Genomic DNA, 21527 nt, shown 5'->3' on the forward strand with positions numbered 1-21527 from the left:
AATGTAGCAAACTTTACAGGTAAAATATACATCCTACTTAAAATAATCAGCCCCCAAATCAACGCTTGATTCTTTGCTGTAAGACTTAGCACAGCTACAATTCTATCTACACTAAATTTTATGAAACTTACGATAAACCTCTTTCATAATTCTACATTTTTATTTCAACATAAATTCCAAAGTAAATGGGGGGTAGGTAGTAAGGTTTTAAGTTCTTTTTTGAAGTAAATTCACTTTACCAGGAATTTCTGAAGACCAATTATCACTCCTAGTTGTATCCTTACTTCCCATAAAGAACAACTGTTATTTATGCAAAAGTGAGGTGTTGATTTAAAGATTAAAGTCTATGATAGTAAAAAGAAAGCCAGAGTCGATATTATGTCAAAAATATCTTTAATTGCAAAAAGTATTAATCTTACTATAATAGTTGAAGAGTTATATTTTTTCTTATAATAGACATTATACATCTTAAGTGTGCAACTCATAAAGTGTGTATTAAATAGGTTCACCAAACAAGACAAAATATGAACACTGGCTAATTACATGAACAAATGTCAAACAAGTTATTTAAAAACAATGCTTTAGAACATCAGCTCCTCACATTCCACATAGAACTTCCAATGCTCATCCATTATATGGCACGGGAGAAATTCTTGGTCACTGCTTAGCTGTATTTCTTTTATTTGAAGGTAATGTGGGATGCTTTGAATTGATTCTTTGGAAGTTCCTGTTTAAAGAAGTGTCAACAAATAAGAAACTGCCTTTTGAAAAAGTAAGATCTAGCTTTACTTATTACAAACCTTAGACCCCAGCCAAGTGTACTAGCACACATGACAGGCTTTCTGACCAGGTCATCCTTCACTCACTCCATCTTCTATGCCCGAGAGAAAGCTGTGAATAGTCCTGACCCATCTGGGAAGAAAGACGCCTGTTTGCAGCCTAAAGCACCAAGGCCAAAAAAGGGTAACTGAAGCTTCTGAAGGTAGTTAATCAAAGTCCCTCTGTGCCTCCATTTCCAATAAACTGAGGGTAAAACAGTTGTAAAGATTAAATGAGATATTGCATGTGAAATGCTTGGCTACTGCCTAATACACAGCAAACACTCAATAATACTAGCTGCTGTTATTATCATATTTATTACTGAAGACATTGTTAGGCTGGAAGATGGGGGATCAGTTTTCTAGGTCACACAAACTTGGTTGTGACCTCAAACAAGTTATATGGCTTCTCCAGACTTCCAACTCCTCTGAGAGGTGAGAGCAGATGATCAACAGGGTCCCTTTCGGCTCTGCCAATCTGAATCAATGATTCTAAAACTGGCTTCTTTAAGCTCCCTCATAGTCTCAGAGATTCCTTTCTTGGAGACTGGCTATATGACCTGTAAGTCATTCAGCTAATTGAATCTTATTCCAGGGATAGTGCCAATATGCGTATGTGTGACCTCAGCCAGGCAGTTTCAGATAGACAGGCTCTAAGTCTGAGAGCTCTGCTCATCATTCTAAGCAGCACACATGTTTACACAGTTACAACCTGCATAGATATCTGGGGTTTCTAATACCCAGTACTCATTTATCCTCCTAGTGGTGATCCCACCCTAATTCGCCTCTGACGGACTATCTTTTCCCGTCACACATGGCCCAGGTGCTTCTGGTGAAACTGTTCTCACCTGTGTGGCTGAACCACACTGCCTGCCTCCTGTCAGCTCCATCGTAGGTCTGCAGTCCTTCCCCTCGCCTTTCTGCATGACCATACCTCAGTCTGCTCATAAGGAATGTGCCCACTAACCCACTCCAGTATTCTTGCCTGGAGAACTCCATGGACACAGAAGTCTGGCAGGCTACAGGGGTCGCAGAGAGTCACGAGTGAGCAACCACCACTCACTCACTCAAGCAGTGTGCCCAAGCCAGATACATTCCCTAACAACTTGCCTTATCCCTGCTTTCACCTGATGTGAACACTGGAAGAATGCCTTTTGCTGATGTATGGTAAATAATTGTGAGACCCCCAGGGAAGGGCAGGGAGTTCCATCAGCATGGACTTCTCCCTACTAGTCAGGTTCTGTTCTTAGCTTTGGTCCCTTCAAATCCGCCTTACCCTTTGCAGAAGCATGGAGTCCCGCTGGGACTGTTTCTGGATCATCTGATCCCTCCTACCTGTATGTAAGTTACCCACAATAAACACTTCACAACTGTACTTTAAGGAGGTGCCTGCTTAGTTTTTTGGTCTTCAAGTTCCTTCTCAGTTCAGGGGACATTATTCAATATCTCTGCTTTCCCACATTGATCTGATTTGTTTAGATATAACCCAATCAGTGAGCAGGCACTGATTCACGGGAAGAACATGACCCATTCAGAGTAGAGTTACATGCAATGAGATCTTTGCTTCACCTTCTAGGAGAGAGTCACATCCAGGTTCTTCCCCTCTGGACTTGGATCTGAAAGCATGGAGCTCTAGAATGAAGAGAGGAGAGGCTGTTACAAAGGAGCTAAGAAGAGGAAAGTGAGAAAAACTGGTGGTGAGAAAGTGAGAAAAACAGGCAGTGCCATTTCCTTGGTAAGCCTATGGACAGTTGTGCTGTTTGAACCTTGGCTTAAGTCTGAAAACCTATTCCTGGTACATGAATCAACAAAATTTCTTTTTAGGGGGTTTTAAGGCAGTCTGATTTGGGTTTTAATCTGTTACTTATGACCCAAAGAATTTAAACTTTTTACACATGGTCCACATGTAAGCAAAATAATTCCCTTATTAGCAGCTTTGTTTTGTAGACTATCTGAAGCAAGGTATCCCACAAAAGCTGGAAGTGGAGAGCATTCTTTCAGGAAAAACTCATGGAAATAAGTTTAAATATGTACTTAAATTCATTTTGCTAATACTATCTTAGTTTCATAAGAGCAAGGATGGATGTGTATACAGGCCCATTTCCTCTTTCCAGTGAGTGGGCCTCGCCTCAGAAGTCACAGACCCGGACACGGGAACTTGTGAAAGATGGCTGGGGGCGCCTGCTGAGCTTTATCTTGTCTATAACGGGCGTAACCAGAAAGGTTACACACAGCCAAGGCCACCAACAGAACTGCAGGCTGCTAAGCAGCAGCAGCTTCCCGGGAAGCCACCCGCCCCTTTTCCCAGCTGACATGCTAGAAACAGAGGGGCCCAAATCTCGGATGCTGAGATGATACAACTGAAGTGTCTGAAAGACAGTGTTTTCAGAGGGACATCTGCTAACCTATTAACCCCCAGAAGTGGGGTTTTCAATCAAGTAATGCTAATGTTAAACATTCTTTTCCTTTTGCTTTACCAGTCCCATCACTCATCACCTTTGTCAAGTGCGGAAGAAAGAAATGTGAAAGCTTTCTGTAAAACTGTGAAGTGTTATTCAACATTGCTTTGCACTCTAAACGAGCTTTGCTTGGAGATGATTTGGGCTTCTCTCTCCCTCATGGGCTGTAATAAATTGAGAGAAAGGGACCACTTTAGGCCCATCTCCTCTTTTTGTTGTTGTTTTTTGTTTGTTTTAAGCAGTGCTGACTTTATCACTAAAGTCAGTAGGATGTGATGGTTTTGATGTATAACTTTCTCAACAGGTTAGCCGTGATATACCCACAAGGTTTATTTGGCTGACAGTCTAGCTAGCAGCCCTTCACATGGCTTCGCTTTCAAAGGGACAGAGGTCATGGCAGCCAAAATCCCACTCCCAGATCCACTTTTTACGGTTAGCATACTGTTAATGATCAGAATTACTTCTGAATTTCCTGTAATCGCAGGACTTTAGGAAAACTGCAAGGGGCTCCGTGGTAACGGGCGGTGCCACTTCCTTAGTAAACCCGTGGACGGAAGTCCTGGGAACACACACATCACACCACAGAATACAGTGTTAAGAACATCTCCTAGCTTCTCACAGGATAGCCGCTTTTCCAAAATAACCAGACGGGAAAAATCAGAGCTCACTCTTTACAAAACGCCTGCCCGCGTCCCCTTGACCCCTCTCACCCTCTGCTACCTCTTCCTTCTCCCTGCCGCCTCTTCCACACCAGGGTCTCTGAACTCCATCCACCACTCATCCCCACCCATTCTATCCCAGCGGGTGCTGCCAGGAGCCGGCACCTTTGGCTGGCCACAACTGCTAACACTTCCAGGTTTCTTTGCTGTTATCTACTTCTCGATACATTGGGAAGGGGTGGGCAACAACAACAACAAAAAGAATACATAAAGAAACTGAGAAACATATATAGAGAAAACTCAGCTCAACAGGGTAATCCCCATGTAAGGAAATGTAAGAATGCAGCGAATTAATTTCAAATGTATGGTCCTGGTTTGAATTGTGTTAAGTAACTATACAATTGCTACATTATCCTAGTACATAATAGTACAAGCTTCAAAGCCATTTGAATCATTCCAGACAAGTAACATCCAGCAAAGTTAAAGAAAAAGAGCTTCACTAACTTTCCTTCCTTTTTTGAAGCTGAACAAACCTTTTCTCCGTATCCACATATGAAAGCATATCTGAAAGCATCAATGCCAGTATGTAATGTTTTAAAAGCTCTTCACTTTTTTTCATAAAAAATAAAATATATATGCAGTATACTATACGTACATAAAATGAGTAAAATATATTGTGAGATGTATTATCAGTCTTCTGAGAAATAATAACAACCTGTTACTAATAGTAGCTGAGGACACAGTTACAGAATCAAGAGTCTCTTCCGTGGGTCCTGGTCTGGGCTCACTCTGCAAGTCTCCTGGCGTCAGGGCTTTTAGAGCTGAGTTCTTAAGTGATTTACTGTTGTCTATACTTTAAATTTGGCCTGCAGGTATGGTTTTCCTGAAACCCTCTCCCTATTCCACCTCCCCTCCTACCCAGGTAACTAATGATAACAACTCAAGGTATATTATAGCCTTCTATAGCTTGTTTCTGTGCTCTGATAGTACAGCACACATTTGTCCATCAATTTTCAATACTTTAATCTTTGCACAACCATGTGAGACAAGAAAGGGAAAGAATCCAAGTAGTTGGGAAACTGGGATTAAGATTTTTAAAATTTAATAATTCATTTACAGTGTTCAACATACTCATTGGTACTTACTAACTTGCACAAAATACAGGCACTTAAATAGAAAAGAAATCTCGCCTCACCAGTGCAGTCTGTACTCTTACTGCAAGCCTTACTACTCCCATCAAGCTCTGGGCCAGTTTGGAAGGATGGGAACAAATAAAGCATGAGGGACATGCTTAAAAGACCTGCTTCCAAACTGGAAGTTCCCAGACACTGGGGTTTTGCTTCCACTCTAACCCGGACAGTCATGTTGGAGGTGGTAGCTGAGAGGGAATGAAGCAACGAGATTCAGATATTGCATGTAAAATGCTTAAATATAATATACTTTATAGGAAATGATTTTACTTTGCGTCTATTAGTAATTGTTACTGTGCCAGGGAAAGATCTTAGAAAAACGAAGCGGTTGTGATCTGTAGTGATGTGAACTTACAGGTAGGATGCTGTAATACCAGGAGCAAACATACACATGGAGTCTTAAGCAGTCTGACATGATCTACTATTCATTTTTCCCAGTCTTCACTGTGGGGAGGATTAATGTGTGGACTAGTACTCAGAAGTTCTGTTCTGCTTAAGGGGCCAGACAACTCCTGGTCCTGAAGCCTCCAAGAAACAAAGAGGAATAGGAGGATTTAAAAAGTTCTATCACGGAAAGAATTTTTGTGAGTGAGGAAAGTAGAAATTAGAATCCCGAGAAACACTAACTTAATCCATTATTTGGTCAAGAAATTATTGTCTTCTTTGCAATGATAACCAAGGACATCTATTTGTAGCTTTGTGACAAAAAATTTATTCCATCAGCACTGTGAAAACTACCGAATCACCTCACCGGCAGGTAGGAGCCCTTCTCCCTTTAATTTTCACTTTTAGTCCACGTAGATTCCCTAGACAAAGGCAGTGCCCTCTGAGACCAGTAAATAAAATTTCTGAACAATAGCACATTTAGCCACCCAGTACAGCCAGGAAGAAAGCCATTTAATTGAGTCTTTGGCTCATCTTGACCCTAATCTCCAACAGGAAAGGCACAGCTAAGGAGACATGCTGCTCATGGACAGGGTGGCGAGAAATAAATCTCCTTCAAGTAGTACCACTCCATATTAGCTACCCTGCACAAGTCTGCTTAAACTGAATTGCTAGATTCACTAGTAGACAAAGGAATGGGCTCATGCAACCATTCATGTTATCTAGTTGCTGAAACTGGCACTTCAAAAATGACAAACTAGTTAGTTTAAAAATAATTTTAACTTTTACTGTTCTTTTTCCTGTTTTTTTTTAATTCTCTTGATATGTCAAAACCAAAAAATAATCAGATTCATTATTTTAAATGATTGTTCACTTCTGACACACCCCTAACCCATTTTACTTCTCTTGCTCTCAAGTTTCATTATCTGTAAAACAGGCACAAGACCAGCTGATGTATTAAAACTTCACTTCTAACTTTAAAATTATTGAACTGAGACTTCCACAACTTGTGCTTACAAATGAAGTATTCTACACTTCACTAAGATTATGGAATTACACATCACTTACTCTAGTTAAAAATGAAAATGAATATACTTATGTATACATTCTCATTCTGAATCAGAAATATAATCCAATCAAAGGCAAATGATTAAGAATAATTTTAGTAGACTGTAAAAATACATCTGCTCTAGTTATGATGGGGAAAAATTCTATTATGGCTATTTAAATGCAAAGTTCAATGCCTTCTGATAAATGAAGGATCCTAAAGGATAAATATGGTGATAGAGTATTATATGATTGGACATCTAAAACTAAATTAATAATTTGGCATATATTTACACTGAAGGGCTTCCCTGGTGGCTCAGCTGGTAAAGAATCCTCTTGCAATGTGGGAGACCTGGGTTGGGACAACATCCTAGAAGAGGGACCGGCTACCCACTCTAGTATTCTGGCCTGGAGAATTCCATGGGCTGTATAGTCCATGGGGTCACAAAGAGTCAGACATGACTGAGCGACTTTCACTACACTGATAAGATCAAAAGCCATCTGTGAAAACTGGACTGGAATCAAGAAACAGACTTGATCATAATATTTAGAAATTTAGAACTATTTAGGCCTTCATTGTTCAGGGGAAAACTGAAATTAACAGGCAATTCCTTAAGCTGAACTGGGTTTGAGAGACTTGATAGTACATGTAAGGTGTGCGGGTTTTCTGTGTATCTGTCGTACAGATGTGAACCCTGGAGGTCACATACTGAAAAGAAGCTCCTAACTACCCTAATGTATGTAAAATAATCCGGCAGGGGAACAGCACATGGCAAGTGCTCAACAGATCATTTGTTTTCTTCTCTTTCTTCCTCTATCAGTAGATGTAAACTACCAGGGTGAAAAAAAAAATGACCTGTTAAAATAGTGAAAAAGAATCAAGAGTTTAAATAGGAGCTGAAGTAAACACCCACTGCTCTGTTATCAGGCACCCGTCTTCCTTGGGTGTTTAAGTTTAACCACATAAAACAGAAGCACCTGTGAGTGTTTGTCTTCTATTACATATTCTTTTACAGAGAAATGAAGCACAATAACAGCACTAAAATGAATAAAACTCTTTCTTTAAAGTCATGTATTTACAACAGATTACACATACGTCAGACTTTCAAAACAAAAAAGTCTACTTTTTACAACAGAAAAATTGTGTTTTATTTCTGAATGAACAAGTGATGTTAGATCCTCATGAAAGAAAATTATAAATTATATAATCAGTGTGCATTAAATGATAGCTTGGGAAAAGAAAAGACCTCAGGAGACACCTTTTTGTTTTATTTTGCTTAGATAAATACACTCAGCTTCAGGTGTTTTGAGTGTCTTGGTACTATGGTAACAGGGGACATAAACATATAAAATTGACTTTCCAGGTAAATGATGAAATGTGATTTATATTAACATAATGTTTTTTTAGAGAACTTTATGAAAAGTATATCAATATGTTTATACATAGTATTCACAAATGATGTAGAAGTTTTGGGAATGTTCATTTTTTCATATTCCAATATATACTGAAATATCAATGAAGAGTCCCTCAATAACACAAAAGGGAACTACAGCCAAGTACACAGTGGAGAGAGAGGTTTGGGAGGAAGCTGTGAAATTTTAAGGGAAAATGCACCACAGATTCACTCCATTTTAAAGCTTAAAAGGACTTTAGAGATAATACTTCAGGGATTCAATCAACATTTCATCAACAGAATGTCACTCTTAAAGGTTAGCTTTGGTATGTTTAAAATCTTTCATTAGGCTTAACATATACCCTCAAATGTGTTAATGTACCACATTTTAACACCCTGTAGTCTACCAATACATTGCCTCGTGTTGCCAAGTTAACTAGTTTTTGTGTAGAACTCAAAAAAATAAAAAGCTCTTCATTATCTCTGACTTACTGAAAGTCATATTATCTCTTATCTTCATGACTCAGCATTTTCTTGATACCATGAATCCAAAATGATATGTATTAACAGAAGTAAACTGGATGAGGGGTAAAGAGATATAGTTCTCTTAAATTTCTGGATGAGAAAATGTGAAGGGCAATCACTTCTTTTTTTTTTTTTGAAGTAAATTGACTTATAATGTATTAGTTTCTAATGTACAGCAAAGTGATTCAGGTACACATTATATGTTTCTCATTATGGTTTATTAAAAGACACTGACTATAGTTCTCTGCGCTATATAGTAGGACCTTGTTGTTTATCTATGTTCAGTAGTTCATATCTGCTAATCCCAAACACCTCATTTACCCCTCTCCCACCACCCCTTTCCCCTTTGGTAATCGTAGGTTTGCTTCCTATGTCTGTTAGTCTGTTTCTGTTTCATAAATAAGTTCATCTGTGTCATATTTTAGATTCTACATACAAGTGGTATCATGTGGTATATGTCTTTCTCTGTTTAACTTACTTCAGTTAGTATGATAATTCTAGGTCCATTCATGTTGCTGCAAAAGGCATTATTTCATTATTTTTTATGGCTGAGTAGTATTTCATTGTGCATATATATACCATTCCTTCTTTATTAAAAAAAACAATGTATTTATTTAACTGCATCAGGTCTTAGTTGTGGCATGAGGGTTTAGGTGCCCTGTGCGCCATGTGGGATCTTAGTTCCCCAGCCAGGAATCAAATCCACACCGCATGCATTGCAGGACGGATTCTTAGCCACTGGACCACCGGGGAAGTCCCCCACTGCATCTCCTGCATCCATTTGGCTGCTAGGAGACACGGAGGTTGCTCCCATGTCTTGGCTATTGTACACAGTGCTGCTGAGAACATAGGGGTGTCTGTATCATTTTGCACCATAGTTTTGTCCAGATGTATGCCTTGGAGGAGGGTTGCTGGGTCATGTAGCAGCTCTACTTTTGATTTTTAAAGGAACCTCCACACTGTTTTCCATAGTGGCTGCACCAATTTACATTTCCACCAACAGTGTAGGAGGGTTCCCTTTTCTCCACACTCTCCCCAAGATTTATTTGTAAACCTTTTAATGATGGCCACCTCTAACAATGAGGTGGTACCTCATTGTAGTTTTGATTTGCATTTCTCTAACAATAAGAAATAATGAGTATCTTTTCATGTTCCTAATGGTCATCTGTATATCTCTGGAGAGATAAGACAGCAACCTTGCATGTAATAAGGTTAGAGACTTTACATTTTTCTAACTTGCCAGGTCTTTTGATCTCTTTTAGGTACCACAAAACCAGGTGCAAAAGAATCCTAAATCAAGCCATGTTTAAATAAAACTTCAACAGTAGCCTACAGACCTGTTTTATAGATTCCTAGGTCCAGATCAAGGTAGCAAGATGCTAGTTGGCATACTGGTGCCTCCACAGTTCTCAAATTAGTACTAACATCTGAAATTTCTAAAGGAAAGAAAATTCAGGATTTCTGGAGAGAAATTAGTAACAAGAAACTGTTTATACTGTTGGCAACAGAAGCAGAATCCATTTTTCAAATTTCATGCTTACTGAGCAGGTGATCTATGAGCCCTCTGAGAAAAGAGATGTATGGCTGGGGTTGGAACTACGTGCCTGGAACTAGAAGATCTGAGGAGCAGACAACGTTTCTAATATGAGGAAGAACCTGTATTTCTGCTTTGACACTTAAGGATAAAACTAGGAGAAAGGTTTGCTTGATCTTCCTTCAAGAAGTGTGTGTGTGTGAGTGACAGAGAGAGACAGAAAAAGGGAGAGGGGAAGGGACAGCAAATGTGAGTATGCAAGCCCTGGGGCAGGTATGCTTTGGAATCAAAGTGAAGGGCCGAATATAAAGAATTTTCAAATTATTACCTGCATAAGAAATCAGATACTACTAGTCATTCAGAGTCAGCAGTCAGGCTGGCTGCCTAAGAATCACTTCGAAAAACTCTGGGTTCCAGGCTCATCTCCAAGATTAGGTAGAACTGCAGTCAGGGTGAGGAACCAAAGGCCATGAATCACAACTCCTTCCAGTTCCTTAAACCCTTTAACTTCTTCACAACTGTTTTATTTTATGAGTTTCCCCGAAATGATGAGAAACATTTTTGAGGCTATCCCTAGAAAACTGGAGAAAATGCATCTTATTCTGAAGCCAGTTTTTGAGACAAAGGGCTCTGTGAAAAGTTAGGAAAGTGTTGAATTATTGGATTTGTTGTAAGGGAACGAGAAACCCTGGGAAGCCCCTGGTTAGGGGCCTGGTGACAGTAATCCTGTTTGATTTCTGTCTCTGGTTCTTACAGAATTATCATTTCTCTTTTGTGCCTCTTTTCCTCATATACTGTCCCCAACTGGTCTAAGACAGGGACACTGGGGGAAAAGGAGGGAACGCTGCAGGAGAGGAGGGTAGCACAGCATGACTTACGTCCACTTTTCATGAGTGTGTGCTGTCCTTTCCAACAACTCTGCAGTCAACTGCTGACTGAAGACGACATTCTCTTCAGTTTTCTGAAGGTTTATTCCACCAAATGAAGTGTATCAGTTTACACTAGTAAGCAAAGCTTTATTCTAGTATCTAGTGTTTATTTTTAGAAAATATGGGAAACTAACCAAATGATGCCTGCAAAGAAGGGAAAAATATCATTTTCCCTTTTGTGCTAAGTTACTTCAGTCCTGTCCGACTCTTTGTGATCCTATGGACCATAGCCCGCCAGGCTTCTCTGTCCATAGGATTTCCCAGGCAAGAATGTTTGAGTAGGTTACCATTTCCTCCTCCAGGGGATCTTGCCAACTCAGGGATGGATCGGCGATTCTTATGTCTCCTGCAGCGGCAGCCAAGTCTTTTACCACCAGCACTACTTGGGAAGCTATTTCCCTTTTATGACACTTAAAAAAATCTACCTTACTAATATTTATTTACAGCTTGAGTTTTTACATGAAGTCGCATTATTGAAGACTTGGCTGTCTTGTGATGAATTTTTCATATGTATTCTCTGCCACACTATTGTTAAAATGAACTGCTGCTACTGTGACATGGGTTTTAACTGACCTATTATAGGTTTCTTTCAAACGGCACTACTTTAGGGACACTCAAGCCTTTGCTTCTATTGTTTGGGCCTTGTGGATGATGTACAGATTTAAAAACAAATCTTATTGCTGATATGTCCATTTCTTTCCCTGCACTTTGTTATATCTGGGGTGTAGTCAAACTTATCTGATTTAATATGCATTTTTAAAAAATGCTACGACTATTAAATACCTTGTTTACATACACATGAAATAAATTTATTCCAACTAAAAAAAAATCTACCTAAAATAAGCACATCATAGATTCACAGAGAAAGGAGCTGTGAGGAAAGGGTTATTCTTCTAGAAATTAAGTTAAATGGAGTTTAAATGGAGTGCTGTGAATAAGCAGAAAATAATTTTTGGTGGGAATGTGGGAAAACTGGAACATTTGTACACTGCTGGTAGGAATGTAAATGATTCAGTTGATGTGGAAAACATATGGCTGTTTCTCAAAAAAGTAAATATATAATATATATTAGTAATATAGCAATTTACTCCTTGGTATATATCCAAAAGAACTGAAGACAGGTACATACAAATATATGTATATACCTGTTAACAGTAACACTATGTCCAATAGCCGAAATGTCCAATGTTCCGAAAGTGGAACCCCAAATGCCAATCAAAGAATGAATAAACTAAATGCCACTGAACTGTTCACTTTAAAATGGTTATCTGAACATTAGGTGAATTTAACCTGAATGAAAAAAAAAAAAAGACAAGTGAAATGTCTTATCAGTGGATTAGGGTGTGTTTTTCCACAACTAAGAAATAGGTTTTGGTCTGCACATACCTGGAAGGCAAGGTTGATGTTGTTGAAGTACCAAGTTTGGATCTGGAGGCATGTATAATTCCTCAGAAACATACTTTAAAAGTTCCTTCCCCTGGTATGTTATCTGCACATAAGTAAACACAAAATTTCAAAATCATACAAAATCAAGAGAAGCAAATGCACCTATCTCTTGCAAATTGTAACTCCAGTACAGTACTGATTGTTGTATATTATTTATTGGCAAAGTATAACCCACAGCCAAATGTGGGCTGCCATCTTTTCTGTAACTAAAGTTTTACTAGAACACAGTGATACCATTCATTTACTTAACATCTATGGCTATTTTTATGCTACAAAAGGATCAAGTAGTTTTGACAGAGATCATATGCTCACAAAGCCTGAAATATTTATTATCTGGCTCTTTATGGGGAAAATTGTTGATCTCAGATTTATATCATTAATTCTCTCATACATTCACTTACCAACAAATACTAATTCAGTACCTGCTACTTTACAACTTAAAAACTTAAGTGTTGCATTAATAAAATTAAGCCATAAAAGTAAAATGGTACTTTTCAAGAAATCAGACATGCAACTGACTAGATTAACAGCATTTCAGGTCTAAACATCAAAGTCCCCTCACTTCCCGCCCCGCACCCCCCACCCACCTTGGTTTGCTTGTGAACTTAGCTGTTGTTTATCAGCCCCAAAGTTCAGAGCTTAGAAATACATACACAAAAATGGGCTGGACTGAGGCAGATTGGCAAACACCTGCCAGAAATGTTTGAGTCCAAGAGTCTTTGCTTTCTCCAGACTGAGTTCTAAAGCAGTCTGATAACATAATCCCAGAAGCTAGGTTCACTATGGTTAACCCAGCAAGTCTTGACTTGAACACCCCTTCCTCCAGGATGCTCACCCAGAGATGCTCAAGTAATGACCTTCCTACAGGACCCCATAACCTCTGCATTTATACTTCTGTCAAGCACTAAACTCACTTAAATGAAATTATGTATTAATGTGTCTGTTTTCACTAAAAATTTGTATCATACTAAGTTTTATTTTCTAGCACTTCACATAGTGCCTGACAATATAGGGAGAAAGCTCTGAAGTCCCAGATCTTAATCAGGATTCTTAAATTCCTTGAGTGCCTCCAGATTTTTAAGTTGTGGGGAGTAAAAGGGATAATACTTATGAGAAATATACCTTTGGCATACTGTCAAGCACACCCTCGGTGCTCAATAAGTGCTTGTTACTGAAGGGAGCATGGGTGGCCTAAGGAATATGGAATGGTTAGGCAGACTTATAGCTCAATCCTATGATCAAACAAAGCCTCATATGTTAATGGAACAGACCTGGCCTACTCAGGGTGCTAAACCCTCCTTACTTGCAATGGAAGAAGAACCAGTGAGGCCACTACCTGCCATCTGTCATATCTCCAAATAATAAACAGTTGAAAACAATGGATTTTGACCATTTATCCAAAAAAAGAAGAATATACCTTCCAAGTGCACATGAAATCATATCAAGCATCTTTTCTAACCACAATATTAAGTGACTAGAAATCAACTACTAAAAAAAAAAAAAAGAACTGCAAAACACACAATCACGTGGAAGCTAAACAACATGCTACTAACCAACCAATGGTTCACTGAAGAAATGAAAGAAGAAATAAAAAGTACCTAGAGACAAAAGAAAATAAAATCACAATGATCCAAAATCTATGGGATACAGCAAAAGCAGTTCAAAGAGGGAAGTTTATAGTGATACAAGCTTACCTCAGGAAAAAGAAAAAACTCAAACAACCTAGCCTTACACCTAAAGGAACTAGAGAAGGAAGAACAAAAGAACCTATCAAAAAGATTAGAGCAGAAATAAATAGAGACTAAAAAAAACAACAGAAAAGATCAACAAAACTAAAACCCAGTTCTTTGAAAAGATAAGCAAAATTGATAAAGACTCATAAAGAAAACCAGGGAGAGGGCCCAAGTCAGTTGAATTAGAAATGAAAGAGAAGTTATCACCAACACCACAGAAATATCAAGATTCTTAAGAGACTCCTACACAACTACATGTCAATAAAATGTATAGTCTAGAAGAAATGGACAAAGTCTTACAAATGTACAATCTCCCCAAACTGAACTGGGAATAAATAGAAAATCTGAATAGACCAATTACCAGTGATGAGATAGAATCAGTAATTTAAAATTTCCAACAGGGGCGCTTTCCCGGTCGTCCAGTGGCTAGGACTCCATGCTCCCAGTGCAGGGGGCCCGGGTGTGATCCCAGGTCGGGGAACTAGATCCCACACACCACGAGTAAGGCGCTGTGTGCCACAATTAAGACCCGACATGGGAAAATAAATAAACATTTTTAAAAAACCCACAAAACTCCCAACAAGTATTTCCCTGGTGGTCCAGTGGTCAAAGCTTCATGCTCCCAACGTAGGGGGCCCATGTTAAACATTGCTAGCTTGGGAACTAGATCCCACATGCCACAACTAAGTATTCACAGGCCACAACTGAAGACCCCACATGCAGCAGCTACAGGGCGGAGATCCTGCGATCCAGTGTAGGATCTAAGTCTCAGTACAGCCAAACATATCAATATTAAAACAACAGACAAACTCCCAATAAACAGAAGTACAGAACCAGAGAACTTCACAGGTAAATCCTACCAAACATTTAGAGAAGAGTGAACACCTATCCTTCTCCAACTATTCCAAAAAACCGCAGAGGGAGAAATACTTTCGAACTCATTCTAGAAGGCCAGCATTATCCTGATACCAAAACCAGACAGGATATCACAAAAAAAGTCCCATAAATTACAGCCCACTATCACTGATGAACACAGATACATAGATCCTGAACAAAACATTAGCAAATAGAATCCAACAACATATTAAGAGGATCATAAATCATGATCAAGTGGGATTTATCCTAGAGTTGCAAGGATTTTTCAATGTCTGCAAATTGATCAGTGTGATACACCACATTAACAAACTGAAGAATAAAAATCATAGTCATCTCAATAAATAAGACAAAGCTTTTGACAAAATTCAGCATCTGTTTATGATTTAAAAAAAAATACTCCAGAAAGGGGGCAAAGAGAGAATATGTCTCAACATAACAAAGGCCATATACGACAAATGCATACTTAATATTATAGTCATGGTGAAAAGCTGAGAGCATTCCCTCTAAGATCACAAACAAGACAAGGATGACCATTCTTGCCACTTTTATTTACATAGTATTGGAATTTCTAGCCACAATAATCAGGCAAGAAAAGTAAAGATATAAGTAAAACTGTCACTGTTTGCAGAAGATATGATACTATATATAGAAAACACTAAAAACACCACCAGAAAACTACCAGAGCTCATCAGTGAATTCAGAAAAATTGCTGGATGCAAAATTAATATATAGAAACCTATTGTATTTCTGTATGTTAACAGTGAACTATCAGAAACAGCTAAGGAAATAATCCTGCTTACCACTGCATCAAAAAGAATAAAATACCTAGGAATAAATCTACCTAAGGAGGCAAGAGTCCTGTGCTTGGGAAACTGTAAGACACTGATTGAGAAGACACTGAAAATGACACAAATAAATGGAAAGATATACTGTGTTCTTGGGCTGGAAAAATTAATATTGTTAAAATACCACACTAGCCAAGGCAGTCTACAGATTCAATGCAATCCCTATCAAAATACCAATGGCACTGAACTAGAATAAATAGGTTTAAACTTTGTATGGGAACACAAAAGCCCTGAATAGCTACAACAGTCTTGAGAAAGAACAGAGCTCAGGGAATCACACTCTCTGACCTCAGACGGTACTACAAAGCTGCTGTAATCACAACAGCCTTGAACAGGCACAGAAACAGACTCACACACCAACAGAACAGAGCAAAGAGCCCAGAGGCACACCACACACTACAGTCGGTCAGTCTAAGACAAAGGAGACAAGAACACACAGCAATGAAAAGACAGTCTCTTTACTACGTGGTGCTGGGAAAGCTGGACAGCAACATGTAAAAAAAATGAAATGAGAACATTTCTCACACCATATACAAAACGTACACTCTAAATGAATTAAAGACCTAAATTTTATGATTTTATGGAAATCATAAAATTCCCAGAAGAAAACACAGGCAGAACATTCTTTGACATAAATTAGAGCGACACTGTTTTGGATCTGTTTCCTAAGGCAAAGGAAACAAAAAATAAATAAATCGTACCTAATTAAACTTAAAAGCTTTTATACAGCAAAGGAAACCACTGACAAAATGAAAGCTTACTGAAGGGGAGAAAATACTTGCAAATGATATACTCATAAGGGGTTAATATGCAAAATGTATAAACAGCTCATACAACTCAGTATCAAAAAACAACTTGGTCAAAAATGGGCAGAAGACCTGAATAGAAAATTTCCTAAAAAAAGACATACAGATGGCCAACAGTCACATGAAAAGATGCTCAACACTGCTAATCATAAGAAAAATGCAAATCAAAGCCACAATGAGGTATCACCTCACACCTGTCAGAATGGCCATCATCAAAAAGAACACAAATAACAAATGTTGCCAAGGCTGTGGAGAAAGGGGAACTTTTCTACACTGTTGGTGGGAACGAAAACTGGTGTAACCATTATACAGAGTGAAGTCAGCCAGCCAGAAAGATAAAGACCAATACAGTATACTAACGCATATATATATGGAATTTAGAAAGATGGTAATGATAACCCTAGATGCAAACAGAAAAAGAGACACAGATGTACAGAATAGACTTTTGGACTCTGTGGGAGAAGGCGAGGGTCAGATGTTTCTAGAGAACAGCATCGAAACATGTATATTATCAAGTGTGAAACAGATCACCAGCCCAGGTTGGATGCACGAGACAAGTGCTCGGGGCTGGTGGGCTGGGAAGACCCAGAGGGATTGGGTGGAAAGGGAGGTGGGAGGGGGGACCGGGATGGGGAATACATGTAAATCCATGGCTAATTCATGTCAATGTATGGCAAAAACCAGTACAATATTGTCAAGTAATTAGCCTCCAACTAATAAAAATAAATGGAAAAAAACTTTTAAAAATAAAAATGCCAAAAAAAAAAAAGAAAGAAAAGTGGTGTAAGCACAATGGAAAATAGTATGGAGGTTTCTCAAAAACTTAAAACTACCATATGATCCAGCAATTCTGCTCCTGGGTATACATCCAAAAACAAAAAAACACTAATTCAAAAAAACGTGAACGTGCACTTCAAAGATCAAAGAAGCATTGTTTACAGTTGCCAATATATAGAAACAACCTAAGTGTTCATCGGGGCTTCCCTGGTAGATCAGTTTGTAAAGAATTCACCTGCAATGCAGGATACCCTGATTTGATTCCTGGGTCAGGAAGATCCGCTGGAGAAGGGATAGGCTACCCACTCCAGTATTCTTGGGTTTCCTTTGTGGCTCAGCTGGTAAAGAACCCATCTGCAATGTGGGAGACCTGGGTTAGATCCCTGGGTTGGGAAGATCCCCTGGAGAAGGGATAGGCTACCCACTCCAGTATTTTGGCCTCGAGAATCCATGGACTGTATAGTTCATGGGGTTGTAAAGAGTCAGACATGACTGGGCGATGTTCACTTCTACTTTAAGTGTCCATCAAGAAATGAATAGATAAAGAAGATTGGTGTAAATGTACAACGGAATACTACTCAGCCATAAAAAGAATGAAATCTTGCCATTTGCAACAACATGGATGGACCTGGAGAGTTCATGGTATGTGAAATAAAAAAACACAGAAAAAGACAAATACTCTGTTACTGCTTACATGGGGAATCAAAAAATAAAATAAATGAATATAACAAACGAGAAACAGACACAGATAAAGAGAACAGACTAGTGGCAGCCAGCGGGGAGAGGGAAGAATGGAGGGGCAAGATAGGGGTAGGAGACTAAGAGGTACAGGAGACCACATGCGAAATAAACAAGCTCTGAGGATACATTCTGCAGCACAGGGAACAGAGCGAATATTTCACAATAAACTTAAATTAAGTATAACTTATAAAAACGGTGAATCACTATGTTGTACCGCTGAAACTGACTATACCTCGAAATAATAAAGTTTATCTGCAAGTATATAAAAAGAAGAAAGACTGGGTTTTGTTCACATTATTGCCCTGATGATATCCAACATACACTATGCCCTCATCAACATGTAGGCTCAGTATGTTTTCACCTATATCTCAAAATTTAAAGTATATTTTTAATCAGTTAGTGGTGGGTAAAATTTTACCTTAGTAGACTTAGGAGTCCTGAGTAAGCCCCAGACATATCACTAGGGATAATTCACGCATTCAGAGAACACAGCTTTAAGAAAATCCATTGAGTTAAAAATTTATTTTCCATAAGGCAGCAGTGATTTAATGGACAGCGATAACGATGAGTAGGCCTGAGACTGAACCGGCACTAGGTCCCTTCAGGAGACAGCAGCAGCGAGAGGAGCACGCAGCACCTGGTGGGGTAAGCATGAGGACTCCCTTGGCAAAGCTGCTCATCAGCCTGGCTGCCTGGGCAGATCTGAGTCACTTCTGGGGCTCGTGGCTCTGCCATTCTGTCGATGTGGATGCAGATGTAGGACGAGACCTAGTTTTCTGGCATTTCTCACCTGACAACCTGGCTCTACATCCCCACACCACCTAATCAGTGAAAATGTTCACATTTACCAAGATAGCAAAAACCTGTTCTCATCAAGAAGTGACTGTGAATTCAGGAGTTACCCCAAGACAAGAAGAGGTAAAGGTTACTGTGGTAAATTTTAAAGGAGGCGTTGAAAAAAATTGTAAACAAACTCAATTTCTCAGCCTGTGTTATTTATGAGAAGTATGAGTGCCCTATAGTAATTTTTGGAACTATTTCCATTCCTGGGATAATTTAAAACTCTAAGCTAGGTTAGATAGTCCGCATGAATTCCTCACACCCAAGAACTGCCCTAATTCTAGTGCCCACATTTGTATCTGGCTTCACCATCACAATGATCTGAAACAGCATGACTCTAATTGACATGGCTAATGAGAGAAGACCAGAGGCAAGGTGACATGCAAATGAGGCACGTGAGTACAGTGTGAGGGCCAAATGATATCACAGCCAGATATGCAAAACCAGAAACTTGGCGGTAACTCCAACAGAGATAAAGAGCGGGAAGACTGAGTCATCGCTAGGCAGAGACGTCAAACTCCAAAGAACCTCCGCTACAGCAACTAGGGCCACGTTCGCTCTATGAGCACAGATTCAGTTTCAGCAAAACAGTGTCATCTATCACAGCTTTAAGAAGCTTTGTGATAAAAAGGGATTTCCATGGGTAAAATGTTAATTACTAACATGCAAATATAATTTATGAAACCATGGAAAGTATTAAGCAGGTTGAATTGAAAGCAGGTGACTCTAGTGGTCAGAAGAAAAAAAATGACAGGAAAAGAGGAAGACAGAGAGACTACAAAGTAGAGGAAATTTTAAAAGTGCTCATGGAAGTGAAGGAACTGAAAACTGTTCTGCAAACACCTGCAACAGAGGTCCGGGAGGCCAGAGTTCACAGGTTAGGGACGAAAACTGAGACGGAAGCCAGCAACAGGGCTGCGCAGAGCTGAGCTGGGCAAGAAGGGGAGAGGAGAGCTCCCCCCGCTGCTGGAGCACTGAGGCTTACTATGATGGCCAGCAGGGGCTGGAGGTATCTGCAAGTCTATCAGCAGTGATGGGGACTGTCTGATGAGTCACGGTTTCCTGGGTAAAACGCTGCAACACTGTTCCCTGAAGTGGTGCCATGGACATCTGGAGGTGGCTGATCATCGGACTTCAAGGGTGTTAGTCACCAATACTCTTCATATAAGTCGTTAAACTGGGCTTATAAATCCGGAGACAGAGCTGAAGGGGGAGACTACTAAGTCTGGGAAGTCTGAATAAAAATTCAGAAATTTTTCCTTCTGGGAGGCTAGCAATTCGTGGGTAAGACTGTTCAAACATGTGGGTCTCAGGCTCCTTGATCATAACTTTCACCTTTGGGGGAAGATTCTGCTTTATCGTATCAGAATACTAGTAACACATTATTAACTAAATTATCCACACATCAGTGGTCCTGCATACTCTAAGTGAAGTCACAAGGACCTGATATCACTGTGGGGCTGGGGTGGCAGGAATGAGAGGAAGATCAGGGCATTCAGTCTTCTGAGACGAGGTAAGGAATGAGGAAGGAGAGGCTCTGTCAGAGCTCGTGGCGTGCTGCAGTAGGGACGCATGGGCACAGAACTAGTCTGGAGAATTGTCAGCGTCCTTTTTAATAAAGGAAATAGTTTTATCATCAAAAAATATGATGTTATCTCCAACTGAATATGAAGTTAAAGACTAATTTAGGAAAGACCCACCTTACTCCAAGCGTAATTCCAGGTCACATAACTGTCACCTCCTAGAAGATCCTTGAGCCAGGTGACTGGATTTTGATAAATCTGACCATTTTCTACCTTAATTTTGCCACTCAATAAAACACTTGCTTTGTGGGTAGCCTCCTGAAAGTGAAAAATAAGACAAAAATTAGGATTTAAAAAAAACCTGAATTTCTGCTTCTGTCTATGATAAAGTATACGGGGACCAGAATTATGTTAACACCTGACACAACCAAAAAAACAGACAAGCTAAATATATGAAACAATGGTTTCCAAGACACCAAACATCAGGGGGACTGAGAACTGAGGAACTAATGAGGTGAGCCCTACAACTGTCACAGCTCACTGCCTTGAGAGAGCTTCCAGGTCTTCATAGAGGGACAGGAAATCAGAAGAAACCTGTGATTCTCTCAACTGAGTGGACAGCGCAGGGCCCAGGGAGGCATGACGGCCAGACTTGCAGGACAGAAGAGAGAGATACACAGAGAACTCGACAGAGCTTAAGAGGGTCCTCTCTAAGTATACTGCTGACTTGCGACTGGCCATGTGTAAGAAGAAATTAGCCAAGCCTGGGAAAAGAACCATCTGAAAGAATTAGATGTGATGGCATTCTCCGGCATTCTCAAAGGGCAGAAACAGCACCTGTTCCCCATAGTGAGGCTAGAAAGACAAACTGATGGAGCACGGGTAGATACACAGGAGTCTTGCCGTGCCGTGGAATATAATTAGCCTTAGGCTGAACACTGCTCCAGTCCTGCCTAACAAACTATAAAAGGAAGACCCAAAAGGACTGGAAAAGGTCAGTT

The 21527-nt window shown here is 39.5% G+C and overlaps 1 protein-coding gene across 1 annotated transcript in view; it reads right to left on the minus strand.

Moving 5' to 3' along the window:
- Positions 1-376: 376 nt before the first annotated feature.
- The window catches only part of ANKRD31 (ankyrin repeat domain 31), a 128583-nt gene continuing 107432 nt past the window's right edge, over positions 377-21527 (minus strand). The window contains exons 24-27 of the mRNA XM_020880914.2: positions 20704-20844; positions 12326-12428; positions 2388-2450; positions 377-727 (exon numbers count right to left, since the gene is read on the minus strand). Of these exons, the coding sequence (XP_020736573.2) occupies positions 582-727; positions 2388-2450; positions 12326-12428; positions 20704-20844 (453 nt within the window). The 3' untranslated portion in view covers positions 377-581. The remainder of the gene's footprint in view (positions 728-2387; positions 2451-12325; positions 12429-20703; positions 20845-21527) is intronic.

This window comes from Odocoileus virginianus, chromosome 6, assembly GCF_023699985.2.
Source record: "Odocoileus virginianus isolate 20LAN1187 ecotype Illinois chromosome 6, Ovbor_1.2, whole genome shotgun sequence".
In the NCBI taxonomy this organism is placed as follows: Eukaryota; Metazoa; Chordata; class Mammalia; order Artiodactyla; family Cervidae; genus Odocoileus; species Odocoileus virginianus.